This window comes from Pan paniscus, chromosome 9 (assembly GCF_029289425.2).
Source record: "Pan paniscus chromosome 9, NHGRI_mPanPan1-v2.0_pri, whole genome shotgun sequence".
NCBI lineage: Eukaryota > Metazoa > Chordata > Mammalia > Primates > Hominidae > Pan > Pan paniscus.
The window spans coordinates 57757420-57785411 of NC_073258.2; the positions used below are offsets into that span (position 1 = coordinate 57757420).

Sequence of the window (27992 nt, forward strand, 5' to 3'; positions counted from 1 at the left end):
TGGAGCACATGAGTTTTGCCAACTCCACACTGTCTTCAGGGAATCGCATCCCCCAAGAGTGATGTAGGAATGGGATTCATTATTTATTTTACTTTACTCCCAAATAATTTAATATGTTAGACTTTGGGAAATATTAAGTTCCTGCTTACAGCAAGTATAGTGGATGGTATCGGGAGAAGGTTTCAGAGTCTGGAACACCATTGGAAGATAAACTAACTTTTGTTGAACTTGAACTAGTGATATATCAATTTTGAGTTTTGTACATTTATCTTTTTAATAGGGATAGTAATGTGTAAGTGTGGAACATTTTGGATTTATAGATAATATAGGTGTGCTTGTGGTTCTCCTTTTCCACCCTACTCCCATTCACATCTATTGTCTTCTCTTCTGTGCCTTGCATTGTTCACCTGGAGTTGGGCTCCTATGGACCTGGTCAACAGGGCACCTATGGTGTCTGGTTTCCAGCTGACCTTGGCTTTTGAGAAGACTCTCTAGGATGTCAGAAGTGGGAAAGATAGGGAATTACCTCAATTTCTTTCTCATTCCCTTCCTGCTTCATTATAAGTGTGCTAAATTGGCTGCATCCCTCCCTGGAGAATGTCTTGGGATGTGTGTCTTGGGAAGATGTTGGCAAGGGATTTCTTCCTGGCTTCAGCTCTCACTGAGCTCTGTGACAGAAGCCACTGTCCTTGGTCCTTCAGACCTAAAGATGGAAATGGTTTTCTACAGTTAGCCTTGACTTTTTTAACCCCTTTGGCTGATTTCTTTAACTTTACCTTTTTATTCTCTGTCTTTTCATTAAATTATCTTTAGCTAAAACATATGAGTAGAATTGTGGACATCTCAGATCCTGGCCAGAGCATCATATAGTAGTTATTCCGTAAGTCTTGCAGTGAGTTAGTAGCAGTAATAATAACTATTATGATAAATATTATTTTAGCTAAAAATTTGGAATACTTCTACATTCATCATGTTAGAACTTAAAGGAGCCATTGAATTGCCCTCCTTTTGGATCCTGACTCAATTAGAGTCTACACATGGGAGTCAGATATGAAAATTACTAGCATTATTGCAGGTGAATTTGGATTTGAGAATGTGGTTTAGAGATGCTTCTCTGTTCCTTTCCTCTGAGGTGAAGTCACTCAGATACAGTACAGCAATGGGATAACTCTCCTCTCCCCTTCCCTTTCCACAGCCATGAACAGCTTCAGCATCCTTATCAATCACATAGACTAGAAAAGGATGTTTTGGACTAACATCAAGGCCATCACAATAACTCTTTTTATAATCTCTCCAATCCATTCACCCTCCTGAGATAGGTTGATGGAAGGTGTAGGAAGAACACCTCAAAGTGTCCTTCAAAATCTTTTCTTCAGTCATTCAATCCTCTGCCTCCTTTGTAGCATGCTTGGTACTCCCTTGGAACAATGTATGTGTTTCAGAAATCTCAGTCCTTTTTAATTTCCTCCTCCCATTTTGGACCCTTTCCATGGCCAAATATTTTCTCTATGACTTTTAAAATATCTCAAAAATCAATTTTTTTCTACAATGAAAATAAGAATAAAGAAATTGATACAATTGCTAGAAACTTTAAAGAAGGTTGTAATGATGCTTTGAAAATATTGGGAGATCTTTTATCTTAAAATCTTACAGAGTTTTATTAATTTATTCTCAATAAAAATTACAACTTTGAAGAAATGCTGTCAATAGAAATTGCATGACACCAGGAAAGTAAGTCATGGCCATGACTACTTCTTATCTCGTCAACCACTATTAACCTACTATCCAACTCCATTCTTTTTACCTAGGCACTGAGTGTTCCACTTGTGCCTTCTTCATATGAAATATGAATATATATATATATGCATTACAACATATATATATATCTTTTTCATATATATTTTTATATCTGTAAAATTGTAAAACTGTCTGAAACATAATTACCCATAAAAATAATTACCCAGTTAAACATCTTAACAAACCCATGTGGCTTGGGGTGTTTCTAGAGTCAACCCAGAAGTATCTACGAGAATAATATTTTAATTGAAACCTAGCTCTTGCTGTGTTCCTGGAAAACATTATTTCATTCTTCTGAGCTTCAGCGTTTTCATCTGTACCAAATAAGGAATAATATATATATCACAAAGATACTGCACATGTTAAATAAACTTTGTTTTTCATTGGCAGTAAATGTGGCTATCCATTTGTAAATTCTTTGCACACCTGTGGCTGTTATTTAATAAACATTCAGAAGTGATAGTAGTTTTCAGAGTAAGAGTTGCAACATATGTGCTGTGCTATCAGATAAGGTAAAGAAAATGTTAAAAAAATTTTGCAGGTTTTACAATTCTGTGTAAAATTCTATGTAATTGCTTTGTTCTTTCACAGGAGCCCCATCCAGCTGAACAGAGATGTGGTAAAACAAGTTTTCAAAATATGTTTTCTATAGTGAGTGTGCTATAAATCTAACTAATTCTGCTTCTCCAACTTGAATTTAGGAAAGCCTGGAGATAATTTAAAACACCAAAAACATGTGTATGGAATACATAATGTTGAAGATTATTTTCACACATAAGTGTAAAGTAATTCATATTCAGTCAATTTTTGCACATTTGGTATGATCATTCACTTTCAAAGTTCTATAATGAACACAATTTATCTCCTTAAGTGAAGAAACATAATTTCTTCACCAAATGTTACAAAATGTTACAAAAAGTGTTACAAAATTTAAAAATGACATTACAGTACAGCTTTCACCTATTTCAATAAACCAACTACCCAGAAACACATTTTTAAGAATGACAAAGTAAAGAGTACATGCAGATTTTTAACTGTAGCAGCATTTTTGTCCACCTTGACAAGTGCTTTTGTTTTTGCTTTGCCTGTTTGTGTAAACTGGTAGGTAAATAATTTGCACATTTCTCCGTTTTTAGAAAAAAATTATGGTGACCAAATACCTTTAATTATTGCATTACCTAGTTCTGTATGTCAAGACATAGTTACATATTACATGGAGTGGTTAAATATGGCTTCCTTTTAAAGAGTAGCTTTGGACTTAGAATAGCCAAATATTTAAATAACCTATTTTGGTTGGTCTTCTTCTTTAGGAAATACATTCAGACTTTAATCCCTTTTCTCCTTCCAAGATCTGGTGCTAGTTGGTGTAAGCCAAAAGTCTACAAGGAGGTGTGCTACACCCTAAAAGAGCTGCTTGAGTTTTCTAGTTTATATAAGCAGAATTCTGGAGAACAGGTGTAGGAATGGATATTAAGGGTGTGGGATAATGGTAGGAGGAATATAAAGTTGGATCAGGCTGAATGTATTGATATGGGCCCACTAAGCAGAGATTCTGCACTCAATGTTACAAATCAGGGAGTTAAAAAATGTTCTAATAGTTTATTAGCTGAAATATGGATCAAAGGATGGCCTACTGTGAGCGACCTTGAAATGCCAGATCTTCCCTGGTTTAATGTAGAGGGAGGAATCCAAAAGCTTTTGGTGATTAGAATTCTAGAGTGGATTAGTCACATTAGACACTTCCTCTGGATATAGGTTTACCTATCTCTCATGCAATGCTTCTGCCAAGATTACCATTCGTGGACTCCCAGAATGCCTTATCCACTGTCATGGTATTCCACAGACCATTGCCTCTGACCAAGGCACTCATTTTACAGCTAAAGAATAAGACAGTGGGCTCATGCTCATGGGATATACTTGTCTTACCATGTTTCCCATTATCCTAAAGCAGATGGATTGATAGAAAGGTGGAAAAGCCTTTTGAAGTAACAGTTACAATAACTAGGTGATACTTTATTACAGGGGCTGGGCACAGTGGCTCATGCCTGTAATCCCAGCACTTTGGGAGGCTGAAGCGGGTGGATCACTTGAGGTCAGGAGTTCGAGACCAGCCTAGCCAACATGGTGAACCCTCATCCATACTAAAAATACAAAAGTTAGCCAGCCGTGGTGGCACATGCCTGTAATCCCAGCTATTCGGGAGGCTGAGACAAGAGAATCGCATGAACCTGGGAGGCAGAGGTTGCAGTGAGCCAAGATCGTGCCACTGCACTATAGGCCTCTGGAAGACATAGCAGGACTTCATTTTACAAAAAAAAAAAAAAAAAAAAAATGCAGGCCTGGGGCAAATTTCTCCAGAAGTCTTTGTATGCTCTGAGTAGGCATCCAATATGTGGTACTGTTTCTTCCATAGCTAGGATCCAAGAATGCAGGAATCAAGGGGTGGAAGTGGAAGTGGTGCCACTTACCATCACCTCTACTGACCCACTAGCAAAATTTTCCTTCCTGTTTCTGTGACATTATGTTCTGTGGGCCTAGAGGTCTTCGTTCCGGAGGGAGGAACTTTGCCACCAGAAGACAGAAAGATGATTCCATCAAACTGGAAGATAAGATTGCCACCTGGCCACTTTGAGCTCTTCCTGCCTCTAAGTCAACAGGCTAAGAAGGGAGGTACAGTGTTGGCTGGGGTGACTGACCCAGACTATCAAGATGAAATCAAACTACTACTCCACAATGGAGGTTAAGGAAGAGTATTTGTGGAATACAGGAGATCCCATAGGACGTCACAGTATTACCATGTCCTGTGATTAAGGTCAATGAGAAACTACAACAACCCAATCCAGGCAAAACTACAAATGGCCCAGACCCATCAGGAATGAAGATTTGTGTCACTCCACCAGGTAAAAAACCATGTCCTGCTAAGGTGCTTGCTGAAGGTAAAGGGAATACAGAATGGGTTGTAGAAGGAGGTAGTTATGAACTGACCATAAGGGGTCAAGCCCTGCCAATTCCTCCATTATTCCCCACAAGATTAGACAGAACTAGGCCTCTTGGGAAGTGCCCTGGAACACAGGGAAGTTGGATGTCTGCCGTGGGCTCTCTTTTCTCCACTAGAGAACGCAGGCCCAAGAAATCCCTTTCAGTGTGACACTGTTTGGTCGGGAAAGAAGCAACACAGTCAAAGTGAAACTGCTCCCCTTACACTTCTAATATGACTTTTCCCAGTTTCTATGCTCCAAGAGTGTGCCCCACCTCACCCTTGGGTTATGGAATTTTTACCTAGGCATTCTTATCTGTGAGAAGTTGCTAACTGGTCATTCTGTTCTGGAAACCAGAACTGAGCACCTCCTCTTCTGCCATCACGCTCTACAAGTTTTAACTCCTTGCTTTTTCCTACTTTTATTTTTAAATTCTACTATTATAAATAAGCATCCTGTAATTATATATCCTGAGATCTGAATTAAACTGGGCACACGAAGTTTTTGTTAGCTTATTTTCTCACATGTAATAGCAACAATTGCTTATCATGGAAAATTTGGACATAGCTATTAATAAGTTTTGTTTCTCTTTATCCCTGATATTTTACAAGATATCCATATGTAGCATTGGATATGTCTTTGCACATAATATATTACACAAAATGATTTACCTTTTTCTTAACTAGGAACATCCTCACTTTAATAGCTGTATAACATTCTGAGAAAAAAAAATTAACCTGTACTTTACACTTTCCTTCATGATCAAGGCTGATGACATTCTAGTTATTTAGAAACACCTTCTACCCCATCTGGTAGATGCCCGTGCTTTACCAGTTATCCAAAGCAGGCAGTCCTCACTTTGAGATTTTGTAATATCTAAGTAAGAACCATGCAAAACAGACACATTTCCCATATAGAAAGGTTTCTGTTACATGGTACGGTGCTAAGGGGGAGCTACTTGTATTTCAAACATCATTTGTTTGCTTTTTCTTGATTATAAAATGAACACCATGAAACTCTTCACACAAGTTTCTAATTATGCCTTCAGTAGATTCTTAAATTTGGAATAGCTGAATAAAATTGTAGAAACATTTGACTCCTTAAAATATTAATAATATTGTATTTATTTCTAGAAAAATTTTATACCATTAATCAACAAATGTATGAACGTGCTAGACTTTTTCAGCTGTCTTAAATATAGACACATAAACAGTATTGTACTTCATGTTTTTAGCTGCCACTATTTTCTGCGTTAATTTTAGCATTTTGTATTTTAATCAATTTTCTACGTATAGTATTCAACATTTATTTATATGGTCATGTTTTAGTGCTTCAAATGATTTATATTAACATAACATCTTTCAGTAATTGTGCCACTTTGTCTTATTTGTGGAAAACACATTGCCAGACTGTAGGGTGGCTCTTATTTTTAAATAGTTTTATTGTCAAATTAAAGCAACTGTATTACTGTGAAGTATTCCCATTCTTAGGAAGCACAGAGTAATTTTTCTCTGATTATTTAAATGTTTAATATTTATTTTAATTCTAATTAACAGGGTTTTTTTCAGTGTTTGAAATGATTCGTAGCAGAAGAATATATGTGGGCATGTCAACTCTTTTGGGTGGAGTTGCTGGCAAAAAGTCAGCATAGTTAGAGAAAAGAATCTGTATTTAGAGATATTTGTCGAAAAAAAGTGTTTTATTATGAACGCCAGTATGGTATAAAAATAAATGTTTGTATAAAGGTGTTAATGAATCGATAGAATTAATATACCAAGGTTAAGTGTTTTCTCCTTACTCACAGGCCACCAACGTTTTCCTGCCTTTCTGGAAAACAAACTTAACAATAAGCAGTTTTCCAATGGCCTCCATAGAGAGGAAAATAGTTTTCATTGTTTTTCAAATAATTTACAGTGTTTAAGTATTTCATGTATAGCCACATTGAAATATATATTTGCATATATAAAGTATGCATATAGTTTCTAAATTGAACAATAGTATGCATAATTTATGGGTTAAAAATACTGGATATCTAAAAGCAATCATCATCAGATGATTTGCAGTCTCCTAAGAGAAAAGTGAAGATAACATTTTTCCATCAGAAATTAAAACATATTTTAAGTGTACACTAATCATACGAATTTAGTTTAAAATATATGTATATTGTGGCCAAACATAAAGAGGAAATAGGCAGAAATAGATTCACTTATGGTATAATAAAGGTGACATCACAAATCAGTTGAAAAACAAAGCATTGCTTAATAAATAGTGGGAGGAAATTGGTTAAAAATAAGAGGGAAAAGATAATTTATAATATTACAACACAGTACAAAAATGTATTATATCTAAAATAATTCATGATATCACTATCAAATATTGCAATGAATAAAAGTGCTTGTTTTTTCAATTTTAAGATGAGGAAAACTTACATAACAGCAATAAGCAAAAGGTCACATTTTTCCAAATAGAAATACAAATATTATTCATGCAAGAAATTATCAGCAATAGCATGAAGAGAAATTATCAACCTTATGTGTAGCCTTCATTTGTTCAATAGATGCTTCAATTTTTATTCTGTGCTTATTAGAACAGAATTATTTTCTAAGACTTGAGACATCAAAGAAGCAAATAACCATAAACAAGAGCTCCTAATACTGATAGAGTTATAGTGAAATGATTATTCTCAAATATTACTAGTACAGGTTTAAGTTGCTAGAAGCTTTCTGGAGAAAAATTTACCCATAGAAAAATTTAGCAGGAGTTTCAAAAGCATTCAAAACATTTAATTCAGCAGTTCCACTTCTGGGAACATACACAAAAGGAACAATTAGAGATGCACAGATACATCAGTCATAAAAATACTAAGATACATTGATATGATGGAATCATGGTTTGCAAGATAATCAAACGGAATAAAACACAAGTGAATGCTGAGTTCAGCTCTCTTCAGGTAGGTGATTATAAGTAAATGTTGCTTCTATGTCTTATGTATGTCAATATGGTTCAGTCAGTTTTCTACAATTGATATGTATTATTATTGTATTAAGGTCATATGATCTAACTATTATATGACATTCAACATGACGTTCATCAGAAATATTTAATCTATATAAAGGTGCATACATTATATCAAGTGAAAATCAGTGTTCAAATTTGTATATGATAAGTGATTTCACATTTGCTCGATGCATTTTAGTAACATGTATGCATATAAACTTATTGAGAAGAAATGTAACAAAATAAAAGAAAATGTATCCTTTGTCACAGGACAGATCCCTCATAAATTTTACTCCCTCATATTTGTCTGTACCTGGTAATTAATTAATATGAATATGTATGCCTTTGTGACTGGGAAAATATATTAATAAAATGCAGCCTAAATAGCATATATGTCTTCTGTATATCAAAATTTTCTCCCTTCACATGGACATTAAGACAATTTTAATTATAATGCCTATAAATTATGTTAACCGGAATTTTCAAGGGAAATTCCCATTAGCTATTCTTAGGATACATATAACTATCACATAATAACCACTATTTCATCTATAGCAATAATCTCATCAATTCATAATCTCCAACATTCCATCAAGCATTTGCAGTGTGTTGAGAATTTCCTTAATAACAACTACAGTATGAATTAGAAAGAGAGAGAGTTTGAAACCAAGAAACCTGCTTTTGCCCTACTGAGTGGCCAAATGACTTTGGGCAAGAAATTTAATCTCTCCGTGCCTCAGGCTCCAATGTTGTAAATGGAGATAATAATTCTCTCATTATTTCATTTATGAAGATTAAAATAAAGTGATCCTAAAATCAGCACTACACTGTGACTGCAACTCTTATAATTACTTTTATTCATGTCAATTTATGTTCTGTCCTATCTCCAAAGAATTTCTGAGGTGACTTTTACCCAAAGACATGCAGAAGGAAAAAATTAAATCACAAATGGAAATAAATAAAATATTTTATTAAAAATCAATTAGAAACAGGTCAGTCATTTGGACTAAAAGAATGTCAAAGTTTAAAAATGGTTGCTGCAAGCCAGAGCAATTCTCATAACTAGAAAATAAATGGAATCGTACAGTTATTCAGGCCAAATAGAGTATTTTTTGCACTCATTCTAAAATCCAATTTTCAAATAGGGTTTCAAATCTGGATATGAGACCATTCTGCTTGCCAGAAATGGAATACAATGCTTTGCCTAGTAGATGGAAATTTCTCATAAAATAAAGAAATACCCCACCGATGAAATGATGCTGGCCCTCAAAAAGGAAGTGAGGACGCTGTGTCACTCAATTCCCAGCTTTTCTGCTTCATTGTTGTCTCTGCAGATCACCTTCCTCTGTTGTCCCACCATCATTGCCAAAACCAAGCAAATACAAAAACAAACAGTGCTAAAATGTGATTGTTAAATTCTTGTCACTGAAATTTGCCTTCCTTCTTTTTCAGATACTGTTTCTGAAAGAGGATTTGGCTAGAACCAGACTTAATCAAATGAGACTCAAGAATATGCCCCCATTTTACAAAAACTGCAAGTCATCTGCTTAATATTCTGGAAAACCATGTGAACACTTTATAGTAGATATAGTAGTTGATATCATACAGACATTTTCTGTAGCATATTCTGTATGGTGTTAGTTAATATCAGAGTGCAAAATATTAAAATGCCAAACATATGAGGCAATTTATTAGGGCTAAATACATATGTATCAATATGCAGTCATCTGGTTGACTAATAATGCATGGATTAATGTGTCTCCTTAGGTAGCCTCTCTGAGATTGATTTTCTCTATAGCAGCTTCAAGAACTACTAGAACACCCTTATTTTAAAAATAATGGGCCACAGAAAGCTTTATGAAGCAAAATAAACACTGGGTATTTCCTCCAGAAACATATATACACCCTTATTTATTTGTATACTGTTTCAAGACATTTATGGGTATGCAGAGGGCAGTTAATAGACCCTAATGACTACTACTAAATTAGTCCTAAGTCAGAGGTACGGCACTGGGAAACATAACTGGAATGCAGTCAAAGTAGTTTGATGATAGAATTGGATCCATACACTTGGAAACTCATAAAAAGGTGTTGAGAGTTGATTTTCAGAATCAGGGATGATAACCAGTATTATCACATGAACAAAAAAGAAGCTTCTCAAGATATTTACAAGATGGGTTTGGGGAACACTTACAGCAAATTTAACATATCAGTGACCCATATATTTATATTTTTTGCACATTGATTACAGTAAGTACAAAGGTGGCTGAGCTATTGTTCAAGACATCATATTGAAGTAGAAATAATTTCATTTTTTAAAAAGTGTAAAATTATCCACCCTATCTTGAACCTCATTATGGCTCTGTGGACCATCATATTCAAAGGAGATGAATTTTCAGAATTTCTCTCAGGCTAAGTTAGTTAAAAATTTACCCACCCCCCAAGTAAGTAAACATAGTATTTTCATATACAATTATTAGATACTAAACAATTTATTTTCATAGAATTTCTGACAAATAAAACATTTTAAATTTCTCAACATTAAGGCTTTTATTTCTAAGAAATCAATCTTCAAGGTTTTCATTTGGATAAGAAAATGAAGTGGTTACTGACAGTCCATGATGTTAAATAAATCATGACTACACTAGGTTTTTCCATTTCAAAAGCCAGTTTGTTACTCCACAAGCAATTCGTGACTGCAAATAAACACAGGCCTAAACTGCAATTTTACGAAAGGATTTTCCCCTAATCATTTGTTGCGTGGCAAGGATTACATCTTTGTTCCGTAGGCTATAGATCAATGGGTTCAGCATTGGGCTCAAAAAAGTATAAAAGACTGCAGTTATTTTGGACTCCTCTACAGACTTCTCTGATGGAGGCCTTACGTACATGCAGAAGAGGGTTCCATAAAACAAAGTGACTATTGTCAGGTGGGAAGCACACGTAGAAAAGGCTTTGTGCCTGCCTTCAGCAGAGCGGATCCTGAAGATCGCTGCAAAAATGAAAAGATAGGACAGAAGAATGATGAAGAGAGAGCTTGAGAGATTAAAGCCTGCAACTACAAACATTGCCATCTTTTTGACACGGGTGTCAGAGCAGGCCAGCATGATAAGAGGAGGATCAGCACAGTAGAAATGATTGATTTCAAGGGAGCCACAGAAGGATAAGTGAAAGGTTAGCAGTGACTGAGAGAACCCACTAAGAAACCCATACATGTAAGGGATAGTGACCAGACAGACACAGATGTTCTTGGACATCCTGGAACTGTAATGCAAAGGGCTGCAAATGGCTACATAGCGATCCAATGCCATTGAAGCAAGGATGTAAAACTCAGTGATCACCAGGGCGATGAAGAGAAGACACTGCGTGAAGCATCCAGCGTAGGAGATGGTCTTCTGTTCTGAGAGGAAATTGTGCAGCATATTTGGAGTAACATTGGAAGAATAGCAAATGTCTACAAAGGAGAGGTGGCCAAGGAAGAAATACATGGGTGTTTGCAGGTGGGAATTGGTCCTGATCAGCAGGATCATGCACAGGTTGCCTGCCAGTGTGATTAGGTAGATCGCAAGGAACACCCCAAACAGGATCTTCTCTAGCACTGGGTCATCTGTCAGTCCCAAGAGAATGAATTCTGTCACTATGGTGTGGTTTGGGGAGAACATCTTCTTATCTCTTGAAACTGAAAGTGACAAAGAATGTGAGGATTTCTCTCTGATTCAGATTTGGCATTTGTTTCATCCATTTATCATTCGCTCATTCATCTATTTATCTAGGTGACAATTACTTCTCTTGTTTCAATAATCACATCAGAAATTTTACGTAACATTTTCTCCCTATATGTCTGTTTTAATCTGTATCTTTCTATACATCAAACCCACATACTTACACAAACATACATATTCTCTATTTCTCTCTGCCATATGTGCATACATACATAAGTTTATTCATTCATACGTTTATACCTGTCTTCTTGGTGTACTCCACATTTGGTAATTTTATTCAAACTTTGTGAGGAAACAAAAATTCCAAAGGAATGAAAATTAAATACAAAAACCCTAGGTTATTTGCATCTTTCAAATGGATAAATAAAGGAAGTCTGATCTTTATTATACCTCCAGCTCTGATATTGTATTGTTTCAGATACAAAATGAAGAAAGAAAAGCAAAGCATTTTCAATTAAGACCCACAGCTGTGTGCCTTACCTTTATTCAGGAATGATTAAACTAGAGAAATTAATTTCTATCTGATATATGGCTAAGAGGGTACAAAATGAAGACTTGTTTTTTCCACTTTGTAATGTCACTGCCTGTTTACTCATGTATACTGTATAGCTTCATTTCTTTCTGTTCCAATTCCTGCGGTTACTACAGTAAACAAGTCTCCCAGCTCAGGGAGCACACATTATAATAGAGGGAGCAGAGCACACATTATAATAGAGGGAACAGAGATTAAACACACAGAAAAAGATACACACAATTTCAGGTAAAACCATTTTTCTGTGAAGAAAACATGAATGTAGGATGCTTTTAGATGACCACTCAAAGAAGATATGTCTAGGAATGCAGCATTTAAACAGCAGATATGCAATTCTACTATTTGGGGAAAGTGTGGATTTTTTTTGTTCCCATTTTTGTGCCACTAACCCACTCATGACAATATTGTTTAGGTATGTACAGATAATTTTTAAAAGTGGTCTTAGCTTCCAACTCAAGCCACTCTCTCTCAGTTCTCTTTGAAAGTAACATAAGATTGTAAAAATTTCTACTCCAAAAATTGCACCTTAAAGCCATTGTTTATTTAGTTCTCAAGTATACATCAAAAGAGCTTATATATAATTGATTGTAGAGAGTCAATGCAATACTAACATATGGATAGAAAAGTCTAGTGAAATTGGAGAAAATATTTGTTTTCCCCATTGATGGAATACTTATCTCTACACACACACACACACACACACACACAAATTGTATTTTTAGTGAACAAATGTAGAAAATGACCTACCTGTTAATGTTAATGGACCATATCTTATGAAAACAAGGTAGCAAGATTTACAATATATTTATTAGTTATCTTCCCTAGAGTATTTTTAAACTAATTCTAAAGAGCCAATTAAAATATTCTTTGTTCCTCAAGAGCATAACCTTAATTTGATGCTTCCTGGAGCTAGACTCTCCTGCGAGGATAAAATTCCTATGTTACATTTATGTAGAGTTTCGGTACAAGTGTGCATGAGATCCTTAGTACAAACAGAGAAATTAGCCATCCCTTTCAATAACATGGAAGAGGAAAATATGGGTAGATAACTTCTGCATTTTTAGTATAATGAAAACAAGGAATTCTCATCCGAATTCTTTAGCTTTTGCCTACAAACACTGCAGTGAGGTCATCTAATGAGGTGAGGGGTAGGAAGTTATGGCAGGTGAGACATTTGAGAAGAGGAAAGATTTGAAAGACTGTGAGAGCAGAAGAGTGGCATAATCAGTAGAAGGAGGCAGAAGTATTGGTCAGGGCCCAGGATCCTTTGGAGGACGGGCGTTATGGATTTATGTTGGAACTAGTCTGCACTATCAAGGTTAATATTAACATGCTAATCATCAAAGGTCTCAGAACCAGGGCTATTTATAAAATTGATGATGCATAAAATTGTTGATTTAGAAAGGGAATTGCAAATAGAATGAGAATATTTGAAAATTGTGTAGCACTGTATTTGTTGGAGGACAAAGGGACCTAGAGATGCGTTCATTAGTCTGTATCTTCCAGTGCACATATAGTTGCAGGTTAGCACGAATGGATCAAAGTACAGTCTGACCAAGACGGAGAAGCATCCCTAATTTTCTTAGAGTTGTGGGTGGTGGGTTATACTCTGAGAAATCATTTAATAAAATATAGCTATATATCAAAATCAAAATGTAGATTTGTTACATCCCATGAAATTTGAGAATATAGGGCATTCCTATATGTTTATTTCAAATTGATGTGTAAAGTCTTCTCTATCTCAATTATTCTGTTTTATTTTGGTTCCTTGCATTACTAAAATTGTAAAATGCAATAATATTGCTTAAATATTTTGGAAGCCGGGCATGGTGGCTCTTGCCTGTAATCCCAGCACTTTGGGAGGCCAAGGCCGCTAGATCACCTGAGGTCAAGAGTTTGAGGCCAGCCTGGCCAACATGGCGAAACCCCTTCTCTACTAAAAATACAAAACTTAGCCAGGTTTGGTGGTGCGTGCCTGTAATCCCAGCTACTCAGGAGGCTGAGGCAGGGAGAATTGCTTGAACCCAGGAGGCAGAAGTTGCAATGAGCCAAAATTACACCACTGCACCTCAGCCTGGGTGACAGAGCGAGACTTCATCTCAAAAAAAAAAAAAATTAAGATGGAATATAAGGTATTATAAGATTATAAAACTGGTGTCCCTCATTTCCTCCTCCCTTAATGTAGAGGTGCCTTGTTTTGCATAAAAATGTTGAAGATTTGGATAATTTTTAAGTAGACTGCTTTCACTTTGAAGAAAAAATTCCCTAATGTATGTGTGTATGTATGTATGTATTTTCTTTTATATGTTGGTATACAATGGCTACATAATAAAACATAAGATTTACAAAGTGAATTTTCTGACAAAAATAAAACTAGCCCTATAATAACTGAATGGTTAGATGAAAAGTATAGATGAATGGGCTATTTTCATTTAGAAAGAGCAAAGTATATGTAATTTTAAGTATGGAATCACATGATCAGATGTTCACACGAAAGAAGGCAATGTTAATTTATTTATACAGCAATGAATAGAAAATACAGAATTTAGCTATGTGTATGATACTTACTCAAAGAAGAGTTTTACACATACTTATGTTAGTTTTCATAGAAAACCTCCAGAAGGCTCTGTTTATATTACTCAAAGACATTAATTCCTTAGTTCATTTCATTTTTCTTCCACTGCAATAACTAGCATGCGTGTCTGCTAGAGGGACAGCGAATGGATTTAGCTACACAAATGATACACTGGTAAGCTAGTTGAATACATACTACTGGCCCTTTAGATTTTTACTTGTTTGTGATTATTCAATTTACTATTTTTATTCAAAAGTTATAGCATGCTATTATTATCAAAATCCAGCCTAAGAAGTGTTCTATAATAGTGTCATGCTCACTAGACACTACATCACTGATGTTGTATTATTATTTGTATGAGTAGTACTATAACCATAATAAATTCTACCCATTTACTATTATTTTGAAGCCAAATGCTCTTAATTATGTTTAATGTTTAACTGATACTATGTAAAATGCATCAAACTGTCTACAATCAGGTAGGCAATATAATCTTGAAAAAGAATGCATGAAATCCATAGTTCATTAAGCAGGATGCAGCACATTAAGAGAAAACAGTCTCCTTGGGACAGATTTCTTTTTTTAACTTTTATTTTAGGTTCAGGGGTCCATGTGCAGCTTTGTTATAAAGGTAAATTCCATGTCACAGGGTTTTGGTGTACAGGTTATTTCATCACCCAGTTGATAAGCACAGTGCCCGATAGGCAGAGTTTCAATCCTTACCCTCCTCCCACACTTCACCCTCAAGTAGGTCCTGGTGCCTGTTGTTCCCTTTTTTGTGTCCATGTGTATTCAATGTTTAGCTTCCACATGTAAGTGAGAACTTGCAGTATTTGGTTTCCTGTTCCTGCATTGGTTTGCTTTGGACATTGTCCTCCAGCTTCATCCGTGTTGCTACAAAAGACATAATCTCATTCTTTTTTTTTTACGGCTGCATAGCATTCCATGATGTATATATACCACATTTTTTGGTATCCAATCTACTGTTGAAGGGCATTTAGGTTGATTCCATGTCTTTGCTATTGTGAATACTGTTGTGATGAACATACACATGAATGTGTCTTTATGGTGGAATGATTTATATTCCTTTGTGTATATACCCAGTAATGGGATTGCTGGGTCAAAAGGTAGTTCTGTTTTAAGTATGTGCCATTATCCCAAAATTCACACCATCTTACTGAAGAGCTATCTATCCCTGAATCACAAATGTGTCTAAATGCTGCTGCAGTGATTCATCTGCCTAAGCATGTGTTGCTGTGAAGGATAAAAAACGAACACATCAAATTGTTCTAGAGAAATGGAGGCCCACACGAAGCTTCATGAAAACCTTAAGACTACAAATACCCAAATTACGGTGTAGTCACACATGTGACACTTCCCATGTTCCCCCAATGAGAAGATAAAAATCAATATATTAAGACACACTTGAAAGTATCTGCTTCAATGGCAATGAAAGAGTGGAGAAGTGAGGTCACACATTGATGTGAATGCCTCCTGGTAATGCAAACAATGATATTTATAAAGCCTACTAACGGAAATTTGGCATTGCTTCAAAAGCTTCAAGAAAGAAGATTTCATTGGCTCAAAATATAATTCTAAGACTGTATCTCAAAGTAGTATTCTGAGATATACTTCAATTGAAGGGGTGGCCTGCCCCTCTGCACCTGTGGGTATATCTCGTCAGGTAGGACGAGAGACTGAGAAAAGAAATAAGACACAGAGACAAAGTATAGAGAAAGAACAGTGGGCCCAGGGGACCGGCGCTCAGCATATGGAAGACCCGCATCGGCACCGGTCTCTGAGTTCCCTCAGTTTTTATTGATTACTATTTTCACTATCTCAGCAAGAGGAATGTGGTAGGAGAACAGGGTGATAATAGGGAGAAGGTCAGCAAGAAAACATGTGAGCAAAGGAAGCTGTGTCACAAATAAGTTCAAGGGGAGGTACTATGCCTGGATGTGCACATAGTCCAGATTTATGTTTCTCTCCACCCAAACATCTCAGTGGAGTAAAGAATAACAAAGCAGCATTGCTGCCAACATGTCTCGCCTCCCGCCACAGGGCGGTTTTTCTCCTATCTCAGAATAGAAGAAAGGTGCAACCGGGTTTTATACCGAGACATTCAGTTCCCAGTGGCAGGCAGGAGACAGAGGCCTTCCTCTTATCTCAACTATAAGAGGCCATCCTCTTTTACTAATCCTCCCAAGCACAGACCCTTCACGGGTGTCAGGCTGGGGGACGGTCAGGTCTTTCCCATCCCACGAGGCCATATTTCAGACTATCACGTGGGGAGAAACCTTGGCAATACCCGGCTTTCCAGGGCAGAGGTCCCTGTGACTTTCCACAGTGCATTGTGCCCCTGGTTTATGGAGACTGGAGAATGGCGATGACTTTTACCAGGCATACTGCCTGTATACATTCTGCTAACAAGGCACATCCTGCACAGCCCTAGATCCCTTAAACCTTGATTCCATACAACACATGTTTTTATAAGCTCAAGGTTGGGGCAAAGTTACAGATGAACAGCATCTCAGGACAAAACAATTGTTCAGGGTACAAATCAAAATGAAGTTTCTTATGCCTTCCTTTTCTACATAGACACAGTAACAGTCTGATCTCTCTTTCTTTTCCCTACATCAGTGATCTTTATTGTTGCATTATCTGTATAAAAGAAAGGAGAAAACCTCATATACTATGTTTGAAAGGGGTCTAGAAAATAGTTTGGAAGTTATTAAGTACTATAAAAATGTAATGAACTGTAATTTCCATTGCATTCTGTCTTTTATCGTTTGCTACCAATATGAGTACTAAAGAAGGAATCACTGTTCTTTATTGACTTTTACATGCCATAAGTCTTCTATTTAAATTTCTATGATTTCTTCTTAAATTCACTGAGATGGCACTGTCAACTCTAGCTAATAATTTGGTATACACTTTCAATTCCCATATGCAAGTTACAAAAGACAAAAAACACTCAATCACAGAAAGTGATTTGTTAATTTATAATGCTCGTTAATTGGTAAGATAAAAATAATGTATTACATAACCTGTAACTAAAATATCTACCTTACTTAGCAAACAGTTTCTTTTGGATAACTTCCCTTATTGTTCTTTTAACATCTTTATTCCTCAGACGGTAGATCAATGGGTTTAACGTAGGACTCACAAAGATATAAAAAGCAGCTACAATTTTCCCCTGTTCTACAGATGCCTCGGAAGGGGGCCTCAGGCACATGCGAAACAGCGTTCCTTGAAAGACAGTGACGGCAGTCACAAGGGACCCGCAGGTGGAGAAGGCATTGTACCTTCCCTCAGCAGTGCAGATATGCAGAATGTCTGTGAAGATGAAAGTGTAGGAAATAAAGATGATAGTGAGAGGGCAGATGAGGTTGGAACCAGCCACCATGAACATGGCAGTTTCTTTGACATAAGTATCCAAGCAGGCGAGGACTAAGAGGGGTGGTTCTGCATAATAAAAGTGGTTGATCTCCAATTTTACATCAGAGTCAGCCCTGGGAGATGCTTCATACTGAGAAAATAATCATGACCTTATATGCCATAATAAGAATATGGAAACTTGGATCAACAGGTTCCTTTCTCCCATTGTATATACTTTCTGGGTGGTATTCTCTCCGTTAATATGTATTTCTCCCTTCCTCTCCAACCGTCCATTCAAAAATTTATAGTGGAATTAAATGTGCATATAATGCATTTTCTCCAAAAAAAAAAAAAAAAGTGGTTGATCTCATTGGGTTCACAGAAGAACAGACAAAGCATGAGGATGACCTGTACCAGACCATTTGCAGAGCCATAAATATAGGGAGCAGCAGTGAGACAGAGGCAGACACACCTGGACATTTTGCTTCCATATAACAAAGGCTTGCAGATGGCCATGTAGTGGTCATACACCATCACTGTGAGCATATGATAATCTGTGATCACCAGTGCAATGAAAAGGTGAAATTGGATAAAGCAACCAATAAAGGAAACGGTTTTTCTCTTGGAAAAAAAAAGTTAACCAGCATCTGAGGAGTGGCATCGGTGGCATAATAGAGATCTACAAAGGAGAGATGACTGAGGAACAAGCACATTGGAGTGTGTAGTGTTGAATCACTTCTTATTAAGAAGCTCATGCTCACACACATGGACACAGGGAGGGAAACATCACACACCAGGACCTGTCAGGGGGTGGGGGGCTGGGGGAGGGATAGTATTAGCAGAAATACCTAATGTAGATGACAGGTTAATGGGCGCAGCAAACCACCATGGCACATGTATACCTATGTAACAAACCTGCGTGTTCTGCAGATGTATCCCAGAACTTAGAGTATAAATAAATAAATAAATAAAAATGAAAAGGTGCTCAACACACTAATCATCAGGAAAATGCATATGAAACAAAAGCATGATATCACATTTGTTATGATGGCTGTTACTTTATTTTAAAAAAATCCAAAAGACAACAAATATTGGTGACATATGAAGAAATTGGAACCCTTGTACAACATTGGTGGGAATATAAAATTGTGCAGCCACTATAAAAAACAGTATGATGAGTCTTCAAATAATTAAAAATCGAATTATCATATAAACCAGCAATCGCACTTCTGGGCATATATCCAAAAGAATTTAAATCAAGCTCTTGAAGAGACATAGGTACTCTTATGTTCATTGCACCATTATTTACAATAGTCCAGATATAGAAACAACCTAAATGTCCATTGAAAGATGAAGAAAATGTAGTATACACATGTAATGGAATATTATTCATCATTAAGAAAAAGAAGAAATCCTGTCATATGATGAACCTGGAGGACATTATGTTAAGTGAAATAAGCCAGGCACAGAAGGACAAATACTGCATGATTAAATTTATATGAGGAATCCAAAATAGTCAAACTCATAGAAACAGAGAATAGAAGGTGGTTGCAGCGGCTGGAGGAAAGGGAGAAATGGGGTGTTGCTGTTCAGCAGGTATAAAGTTATAGTTTTGCAAGAATAAATTCTAGAGATATGCTGTATATCATTGTGCCCATAGGTAACAATAGGTATATTGTTAACAGTTAAAAATATTGTGCACTTAAAAAAAAAAAAGAAGATCATGCTTACATTGTGATTACTGTGATAAGGTAGATGACTAAGAACACCACAAAAAGAAGGGGCTGAAGCTCAGCTCGATTTAAAGAAAAGGAAATTAAAATGCATTTAGGTTTGTCATTTATGCATTAACCCAGTGCTGTCACCTGATATTTCTTCCTCTTCTCTCAAATTTGTAAATACATGTGTCATTAAGAAATAGCCTAGTAAGCATGAGATTGATGTTTTAACATCAAAAATAATGTAGAATTTCTTACATACGAAGGCAGTTATATTTAAAATGGTTTTCTGTGGTTCTTTTCTGCAAGTCTTTTGATAGTTAAAGAGCCTTATCTTTTATCATTTTGCAAGTCTTTATTATATGTGTTCACTTAGACTTCTCTTGAACCCATGGTTGTAAACATTGCTTTTATTTGAAATTGTAATTCTTTGTTTAACAACACACCTTTGAGTGTGGCATGTAATGTATCAGCCCTTGAAACTCATCTATTTTTATCACAACTGAATGTGCTTAGGAAAGTGGAACTGCTCCGTGGTACGTATCTGTATAGAACTAGGATCTCTTTGCCTACCTGTCTGACTCTGGAGCCCAGGCTGTTGCTTCCCAGTCTGGTGTTGAATCCTCCATAGTCTGGTGAATGTAGATGTATTTTCCCTTTTCCCCTTTCCATTGCAATCTGCTTATTATATCAATCTGCTTATTATATCATTTGCTTATTATTATATCATTTGCTTACTATATCTGCATGGCCACTTACATGGGATAAACGTTGTTTACCCTTAAACGTATCATGTCCGTGTCTTTTCTCTCCCCTCACACTTTCCCCACACAGAACATTTTTGGCGGCACGAACAGGATCCAAAAGCAAAAGCAAAACATGCCATTTTTCGGCCACAAGGACCAGGCTGGAAGCTCGGGGACTTCCCATATCCCGGGATGGGAATGTCCCCAGTTTTCCTCTTTGGCGATTGAATGGTCCAGGGTAACTGGCCTTTGTGAGAATTGGGAATCTAAATTAGTGCATTTTAAACCATTGGCTGTGTGTGAACTTTCAAAGTTCTTTAATGAGTACAATTTATCACCTTAAGTGATGAAACATAATTTTTTCACCAAACACTAAAACATAATTTCTTCCAACATGTTTCATCAAGGTTTGAGAATAGCTTGGCTTTATGACTTAAGTGTTACAAAATGTAAAAAATAACATTACATTAGAGCTTTCACCCATTTCAATAAACCAGGTAGAACGGTGTTTTTCAGAATCACAAAGTAAAGAGTATATGCAGGATTTTATAACTGTAGCAGGAATTTTGTTCACCCTGAAAAGTGTTTCTGTTTGTTCTTCACATGCTAATGGAAACTGGTATGTAAATAATTTGAATGTTTCTCTCTCTTTTCCAAAAAAGACTTATAGTGAACAAAACTTTAATTGTTGCAAAAGCTTGTGTCTATATGTCAGGACCCAATTACATGTTACATGAACTTGTGATCTACGGCTTTCTTTTACAAAGCAGCTTTGGACTTAAAATGGTCAATGATTGAAATAACTCTTTTGGTTTGTCTTTCTCTTTAGGTAAATATCCAGTCATTAAAATTTTAATCCCTTTTTCCGTTCTGTAACTTGCGAGGCCTCTATCGGTAAGGAAGGGAGGCCTAGAAATGCATCCGGTTGCTGCTCTCTGGTCTTTCTTGACCTCTAATCTGCCTGGTGAGAGTTTTGCTCTGCTGTCATCCACCATGATAAATGTACCTCAGAGTCATTTCACTCTCTTGGCTGAATATAGCCATAGCCTTCTTATCTTCCCTGATGACCCAGTTGCACCTTGGTTTTAAAGAATTACAGACCTCCCTTAGGTCTGCCCCTTATATCCATTCGGAAATGGCCTGGGAAGTCAGCTGTGTAGGACTCAGCTTCACTGGTGCAATACGTCCAGGTCATCAAATCTTAGCTATTTGCATGTTCACCTACTAGGGACATGCTGGAAGTTTGGAAATTTAAGTACTGTCTATGCCACGTGGAAACTGAAGAAACTGTGGAAATAGCTGTGATCATAGCTGCCCAAATAAGCTAATCCCAAAGTTGACTTTGCTTTAGCTACTCAACAAGTTGATTCAGGGCCAAAGCCTGGGCAAGGGAGATTGGGATAGCCTGTCTCAGAGAAAGCTTCTAAGTTTTTTTGTTGTTGTTGTTCCTCTCCATTCATTAGTGTGTCCAGGCCGAAGAACCAGGACTTGGGTTTGGATTTTCTCTCTGTCATAATCTACATTTTTTAACGTCAAAAATTAACGGTACTAGAGTGCGGGAGAGGAAGATTGTTTTAGCCCTAATGAAAGATATAATACTATTATATTATTTTATTTTTATTTATAATAGTATTATTATGAATCTGACCCAGTAGTAGTAGGACTTTGATTTCAAATGTTAATCTACTTGAGACCCAAAGATTAAACATTATATGAATTAACATATCTCTGCAATCATAAATTATACATATCTTTGTATAAGTAGCCCATGGCAGTAAGTGTACTTGAACTAATTTTATTTAAACTAATTACCACTGTTCAGTTATTTACTCAATAACTCTTCAACAAATATTAACTGTACACCCAAAGTGTTGTGCAGATTTCCATAGGAATTATCAAGATGAAATTGAAGTTAGCTTTATCCTCAGAGCATTTACAATTCATAGGAGTAACAGAATAGTTATAAAAGAAAGCATATATTGCAAGAGTGGCAGAAAAAACCAACAAAGGTTTTCAGAAAAGCAAAAGACTATTTTAGCTGAGGATATAATGTGCAGAGTCACGGCAGAAGTCTTTTGATTACCAAGAATGGAACACCTTTCTATCTGCTCTAGAATTAATCCCAACATCAAAATCTGTACCAAGTGTTTTTGCATTTACTGAAAGACACTATGTACATCTAAATTAGGATTCTATCCATTGTGATGTGACTTTTGTAAACGCCTCCAGAGGGAGCCCTAATGATATCCTGTGGGTTTCTTATCTAATGCTTCAGGAATGAGTCTACCAAGATTAGTCATTCAGTATAAATCCTCCCACACTGGGGACTTTTGAGTAGGATAAGAAATTACTATTCCTTCACAGGTAAGTCTGACAGTTCTGAGAATCAAGAACTCATAAGAAATTTGTGTGATTTCCTATTTCCTCTTTTGAACATAAAATGAAATTAGTAGTGGCCATAAGAATTGTCATGGTAAAACAAAACCATAGGCAGACAGGCCTCAGACTCTCTGATGAAGACAACAGGTAACTAGTGATATACGAGGAGGTCAGGCAGGCTCTGCAAATACCCCTGTCATTAGTTACAGATCCATTATTCATGACACAGCTGAGACTTAGAGTGGGCTTACAAGTTGAGTTTTAGTCAAATCTTGGAATTCAAAAACATACATTTTTCCACTAACTTGTTTACCTTCTCCAAAACTAGAGCCTTAGAATTTGGCACAAGAAAATATACTCTTCTATGTCTTTAATTACTTAATACAATTATTACTAAGAGGAGAGTGTCAAGAGAATTGGATAAAAATGAGGGTAAGGTTAATGGTGAGAAGGAAAAAAAAAAAGTGAACACATTTCCATCGTCATTTCTAGGAGCTTTTCTTAGGTTTCTTCAATTCGGTTTTGCATTGGAATATGATGGCAATGCTGTGTCTGAGCTCACGCCTGTAATCCCAGCATTTGGTGAGACCGAGGTGGGTGGATCACCTGAGGTCAGGAGTTCGAGACCAGCCTGGCCAACATAGCGAAACCTTATCTCTACCAAAAGTAACAAAAAAATTAGCTGGGTGTGGTGGCGGGCACCTTTAATCCCAGCTATTTGGGGGCTGAGGCAGGAGAATCACTTGAACCAGGGAGGCAGGGGTTGCAGTGACCCGAGATGGCGCCACTGCATTCCAGCCTGGGCAACAAGAGAGAAACTTCATCTCAAAAAAAATAAATACATAAAAGAAAAAGAAAAATAGGTTTGCATTATTTTGTTCCAAGAGAATACATTTTTCTGTCCTTTGCCAACACTGCTATGGATTTATGGAGCTTTCACCTGATGTGTCCCACTTGGCAGAATTTTTCAGAAAATACTCTGCTTGGCTTGAAGTTGTGTTTTTTCCTCCTGCATTGTACACAGAGCTTTAACTCTTCCCTGCCGTAAGCATAGTTTGGTTTCTTTCCAATAGTTCCATTATTTAAAATAGAATAATTTCATATATTTAATGATTATTCTCCTTATTCTTCCCATTTTCTTACTCATCTCTCTCCTGACGTGACAGAACACCACTGAATGAAAAGTGAAAGCTGTTGGAATTTTCAACAATATGAGATGTGTCCATCTGGTGTTGGCCCATGTTACTGTGGGTTATGGTATGTGATGTGTGACTGAAAATATCTTAGGCGTCATTCACCACAAACCATCTGCAATGGCATTTTTAAAAGTGTGAACATGTTACTGGGAATTATAACATAGCTCTTTTTTCCCATTCCCCACATTAGCTCATAACTTGAAACATAACTATGTCAAGGTCTACTTTCACAACTGGTGATATATAGGAAACACTCTTTTCATATGTATCCCATAAATCAAACCCTGGGCTGTATGTAATCAACAATTGGATGGTGTAACCCTCTATAGTTTCATCCTTTGCCCTCTGTTTCTTGGGTGTGAGAAGACTTGAGATAGGATCATGAAGCCTCTCAGAAAGATTTTCTTTTCTTAAGCTTTCTAGCACCAACAGAATACTGTAAGGGATAACGTCAGATAATGGGATACTTTATTCCAAACCAATGAAGGAAAGTTTTATATGCATTGATGATGGCAAGTTCTATATTTGGGGGCTGGAAAAAAGACTTTGTGTGACAATATCTCAGAATCTACTGTAAGGGGAAAGTGTAAGCTATCGGGGTAAAACCACGTGAAAAAAAATCTTGTTTAATACAAACAGGCCATTTCAGTTTTCTTGTTCAGAGCTTTCAATGTTGTCTGTGCTTTACAATAGAATGAAAGTCTGTTAAAAAGTATCATATCAATTAGGTACAGCAAACCACCATGGCACACATTTACCTATGTAACAAACCTGCACATCCTGCACATATATCCTGGAACTTAAAATAATATTTTATATATATATATATATGTCATTATTAATTCTATATATTGTATATATTAGTTACATATATATGTGTGTGTGTGTGTGTCCCACCTGGGTTGGGCTAGAACCTAGGTATCAGTGTTTTTAAAAACTCCAACTTGATTCTCATGTGAAGCCAGGGCTGATAAACACTGAACTAAATGTTAGATTTGTGAATGTGTGATACATAAGCTAAATAAAGCAATATCGTTTTTCCTTAAAAAGTATGAACATTCTGTGTCCTCTCATCCTTGCAAAATTTTCTATAGCAATTAAAGACAACTCATTTTTGTAGCCTTGAGTCAACTCCCACCTAATTTTCAACAGTGCAAACTGAAAGTTTTAACTATTAATATGTTAAGTTTTAGCTCAGGCATCATTATCACTAGCTTTGTTACTAAAACAAGCCCCTAATGATCTCTCTACCACTAATTGCACTCCCTTCCATACATTCTTCACATGGTAGCTGGAATTTTTTTGTAGTAACTTGGTCTCTACTGATAACGTCTGAAAGGTAAGAGATCTGCATACCATGAAATGTCAGCTGATGTGAGTTGGCAAAGTGAGCTCATTAATTCATACATTAATGGTTACTGTGATCTACTATGATTCAAGCATTAGTCCAGGTTCTGGGGATATGGCACAAATGATGTTCCTGTGCTCATATGGCTAACATTTTGGAGGGAACAGACAATGAATATTTAAGTAAATGATTTCAGAAGTGATAAATGATATAAAGAAAAATAAATCATGATTCATGATTAAAAAGGTATTTGAAATAGAATGAAGTGATGAAATGAATCACTCAAAATCTGGGAAGGAATTGGGCAGAGGGAGCTGAAGTAGGAATATTCTTAGCATGATCAAGGAACAGCTAGAAAGGTCAAGGTAGCAGGAGAAGAAGGACAGAAGAGAAAGTGGAAAGAGAAGAATTTGGAGACACAGGTGGGAAGACGTCACGTAGGTCCTTGTGTGTCCTGGTGAGAAGTTCAGATTTTAGCCCATGTGTGATGAAAAATCTTGAACCTTTTAACCAAATTTGTAATAGGTTGTGATTTATGTTTATAAAATATAACTGGCTGGTGTTGGAAAACAGATAATTTCAAGAGTGGAAGAAGGAGCTATTGTAGTAGCTTAAGCAAGAGATAATTTTATCTAAGACCTGACTGGTAGCAAATAAAATGCTGAAAAGTGGGTTTAAAATTTATTATGTAATTTTTTGAAGATAGATCTCAGAAGACTTTCTGATGGGTCAGATATAAGGTGTTAAGTCAAAGGTGTAGGATAAATTGAAATATAAATATAAACTAAATTGGGATGTTGTGAGATACAATGAGATTTATGAAATGAAAGTGGATATTAGGTGAAGAAACAATCTAAATTATCCATCAATTGTTGCTTTGGACAAAAAACATTAGGATGGACAGAACACCAAGGGACCAGGAGATGTCCATTGTTACTGGGGAGTAAGAAATGAGGAAGAAACTGAACCTGAATGTATATACCATAGACTCAGGAAATATGTGTTCCTCCAATGCACAGAAGGTTTACCTTTGCTGGTAACAATGGAGCCAGTCTACAGGGAGACTGGCCGTGTTCCCAGATCAAGCATTTGTGTCATCATCAGACTGTAGCGGTCACCTTTTTGAGGATAAAAGATCCTGATTCTACAGCCTATTTAGGGACACCAGTGAGCTACATCAAATCCTATATGTGTTAGCGGAGTTGAGGTGGAAGAAGCCAAAACAGCCAGCACAATTTGGTGCATAAACCTCAAAATCTCCTGTATTGTCTGCTTTAACCAGAGCCACAAACTACCTGAAAGCATCTATCGAGACTTTTCCATCTCTAAGGGAAATATTGCTTGCAATTCTCTTTGCAACTCTAGTTTTTTTTAATGCTCATTGATTTTGCCTATTCTTAGATTGCATATAATTTATTTCTCTTTTTGTATCTGGCATATTCCTCTTTTCTTATTAGAGACTATGAAGATGAAGATAGATCCCAAATGCAATGGCACAGAGGTAACTGAATTTATTCTGCTGGGACTGACTAGCCAGCCAGAGCTGCAGCCTATGCTCTTTGTGGTATTCCTCCTTATTTACCTCATCACCCTGACTGGGAACTTTGGGATGATTTTCCTAATCAGATTCACTCCTCAGCTCCAAACCCGCATGTATTTTTTCCTTACTCATTTAGCATGTGTGGATATTTTTTACTCCACTAATGTCTCTCTGCAGAGCTTGTTAATTTCTTATCTGAGAAGAAGACCATTTCCTACGTTGGGTGTCTGGCCCAGTGTTTTGTCTTTGTGACTCTGCTCCTTACTGAGTATTACATGCTTGGTGCCATGGCCTATGACTGCTACATGGCAATCTGCAATCCCCTACATTACAGCAGCAAAATGTCCAGAGCAGTTTGCATCTGCCTGGTGACTTTCCCCTACTTCTGGGGTTCTATGGTGGGCACGATGCAAGTAATACTGACCTCTCGTTTGTCCTTTTGTGGACCCAACACCATCAACCATTTCTACTGTGCTGACCCACCCCTCTTAATGTTGACATCTTCTGACACTTACATAAAACAAACTGCCTTGTTTGTGTCAGCAGGGATTAACCTCACAGTTTCCCTGCTCATCATTCTTATCTCCTACATTTTCATTTTCATCACCATTATGAGGATCCGTTCCAGTAAAGGGAAGCGCAAAGGCTTCTCCACCTGTGGCTCCCACCTCACAGCTGTCACTATGTTCTATGGGTCCCTATTCTGCATGTACCTGAGACCAACAAATGAGCTGTCTGTTGAGCAAGGGAAAATGGTGGTGGTGTTTTGTATTTTTGTGAGTCCCATGCTGAACCCGTTTATCTACAGCCTGAGAAACAAGGATGTGAAACAGGCCTTGAAAAGAGTGTTTATGAGAAACCTTGGTAAGATGAAGAAAACTTCAGTAACTACAGTTTCCCAATAAAAAATAAATGAGTCTCTAAAAACATCAAAAAGTGACCTTCATTGGTTCTACCTAAATGCAATTCTCTGGAATAACAGTGATATATTTTTGGATATGCATGGCTTAGGATCAAGTGCAAGTCTAATGGGAATAATGAATGTGAAAGTTGTTTGGAAGTGATGATTGATAGGAATCACCACAG

The 27992-nt window shown here is 36.6% G+C and overlaps 1 protein-coding gene and 1 pseudogene across 1 annotated transcript; one reads left to right on the forward strand and one right to left on the reverse strand.

Moving 5' to 3' along the window:
• Positions 1-7175: 7175 nt before the first annotated feature.
• LOC103787108 (olfactory receptor 5M1) lies at positions 7176-12791 on the reverse strand. Its single transcript, XM_057299114.2, has 2 exons — positions 12774-12791; positions 7176-11451 (listed from the first exon to the last, which is right to left on the reverse strand). Exon 2 carries the CDS (start codon positions 11432-11434, stop codon positions 10487-10489), a length of 948 nt encoding a protein of 315 aa, XP_057155097.2. The 5' UTR covers positions 11435-11451; positions 12774-12791; the 3' UTR covers positions 7176-10486.
• A 14037-nt stretch (positions 12792-26828) lies between these two features.
• LOC100978835 (olfactory receptor 5M5-like) lies at positions 26829-27811 on the forward strand (annotated as a pseudogene).
• The last annotated feature ends 181 nt before the right edge of the window (positions 27812-27992 follow it).

Coding starts and splice junctions, on each gene's coding strand:
- LOC103787108 (XM_057299114.2), bottom strand. CDS start 11,434: ATGTTCTCCCCAAACCACACCATAGTGACAGAATTCATTCTCTTGGGA.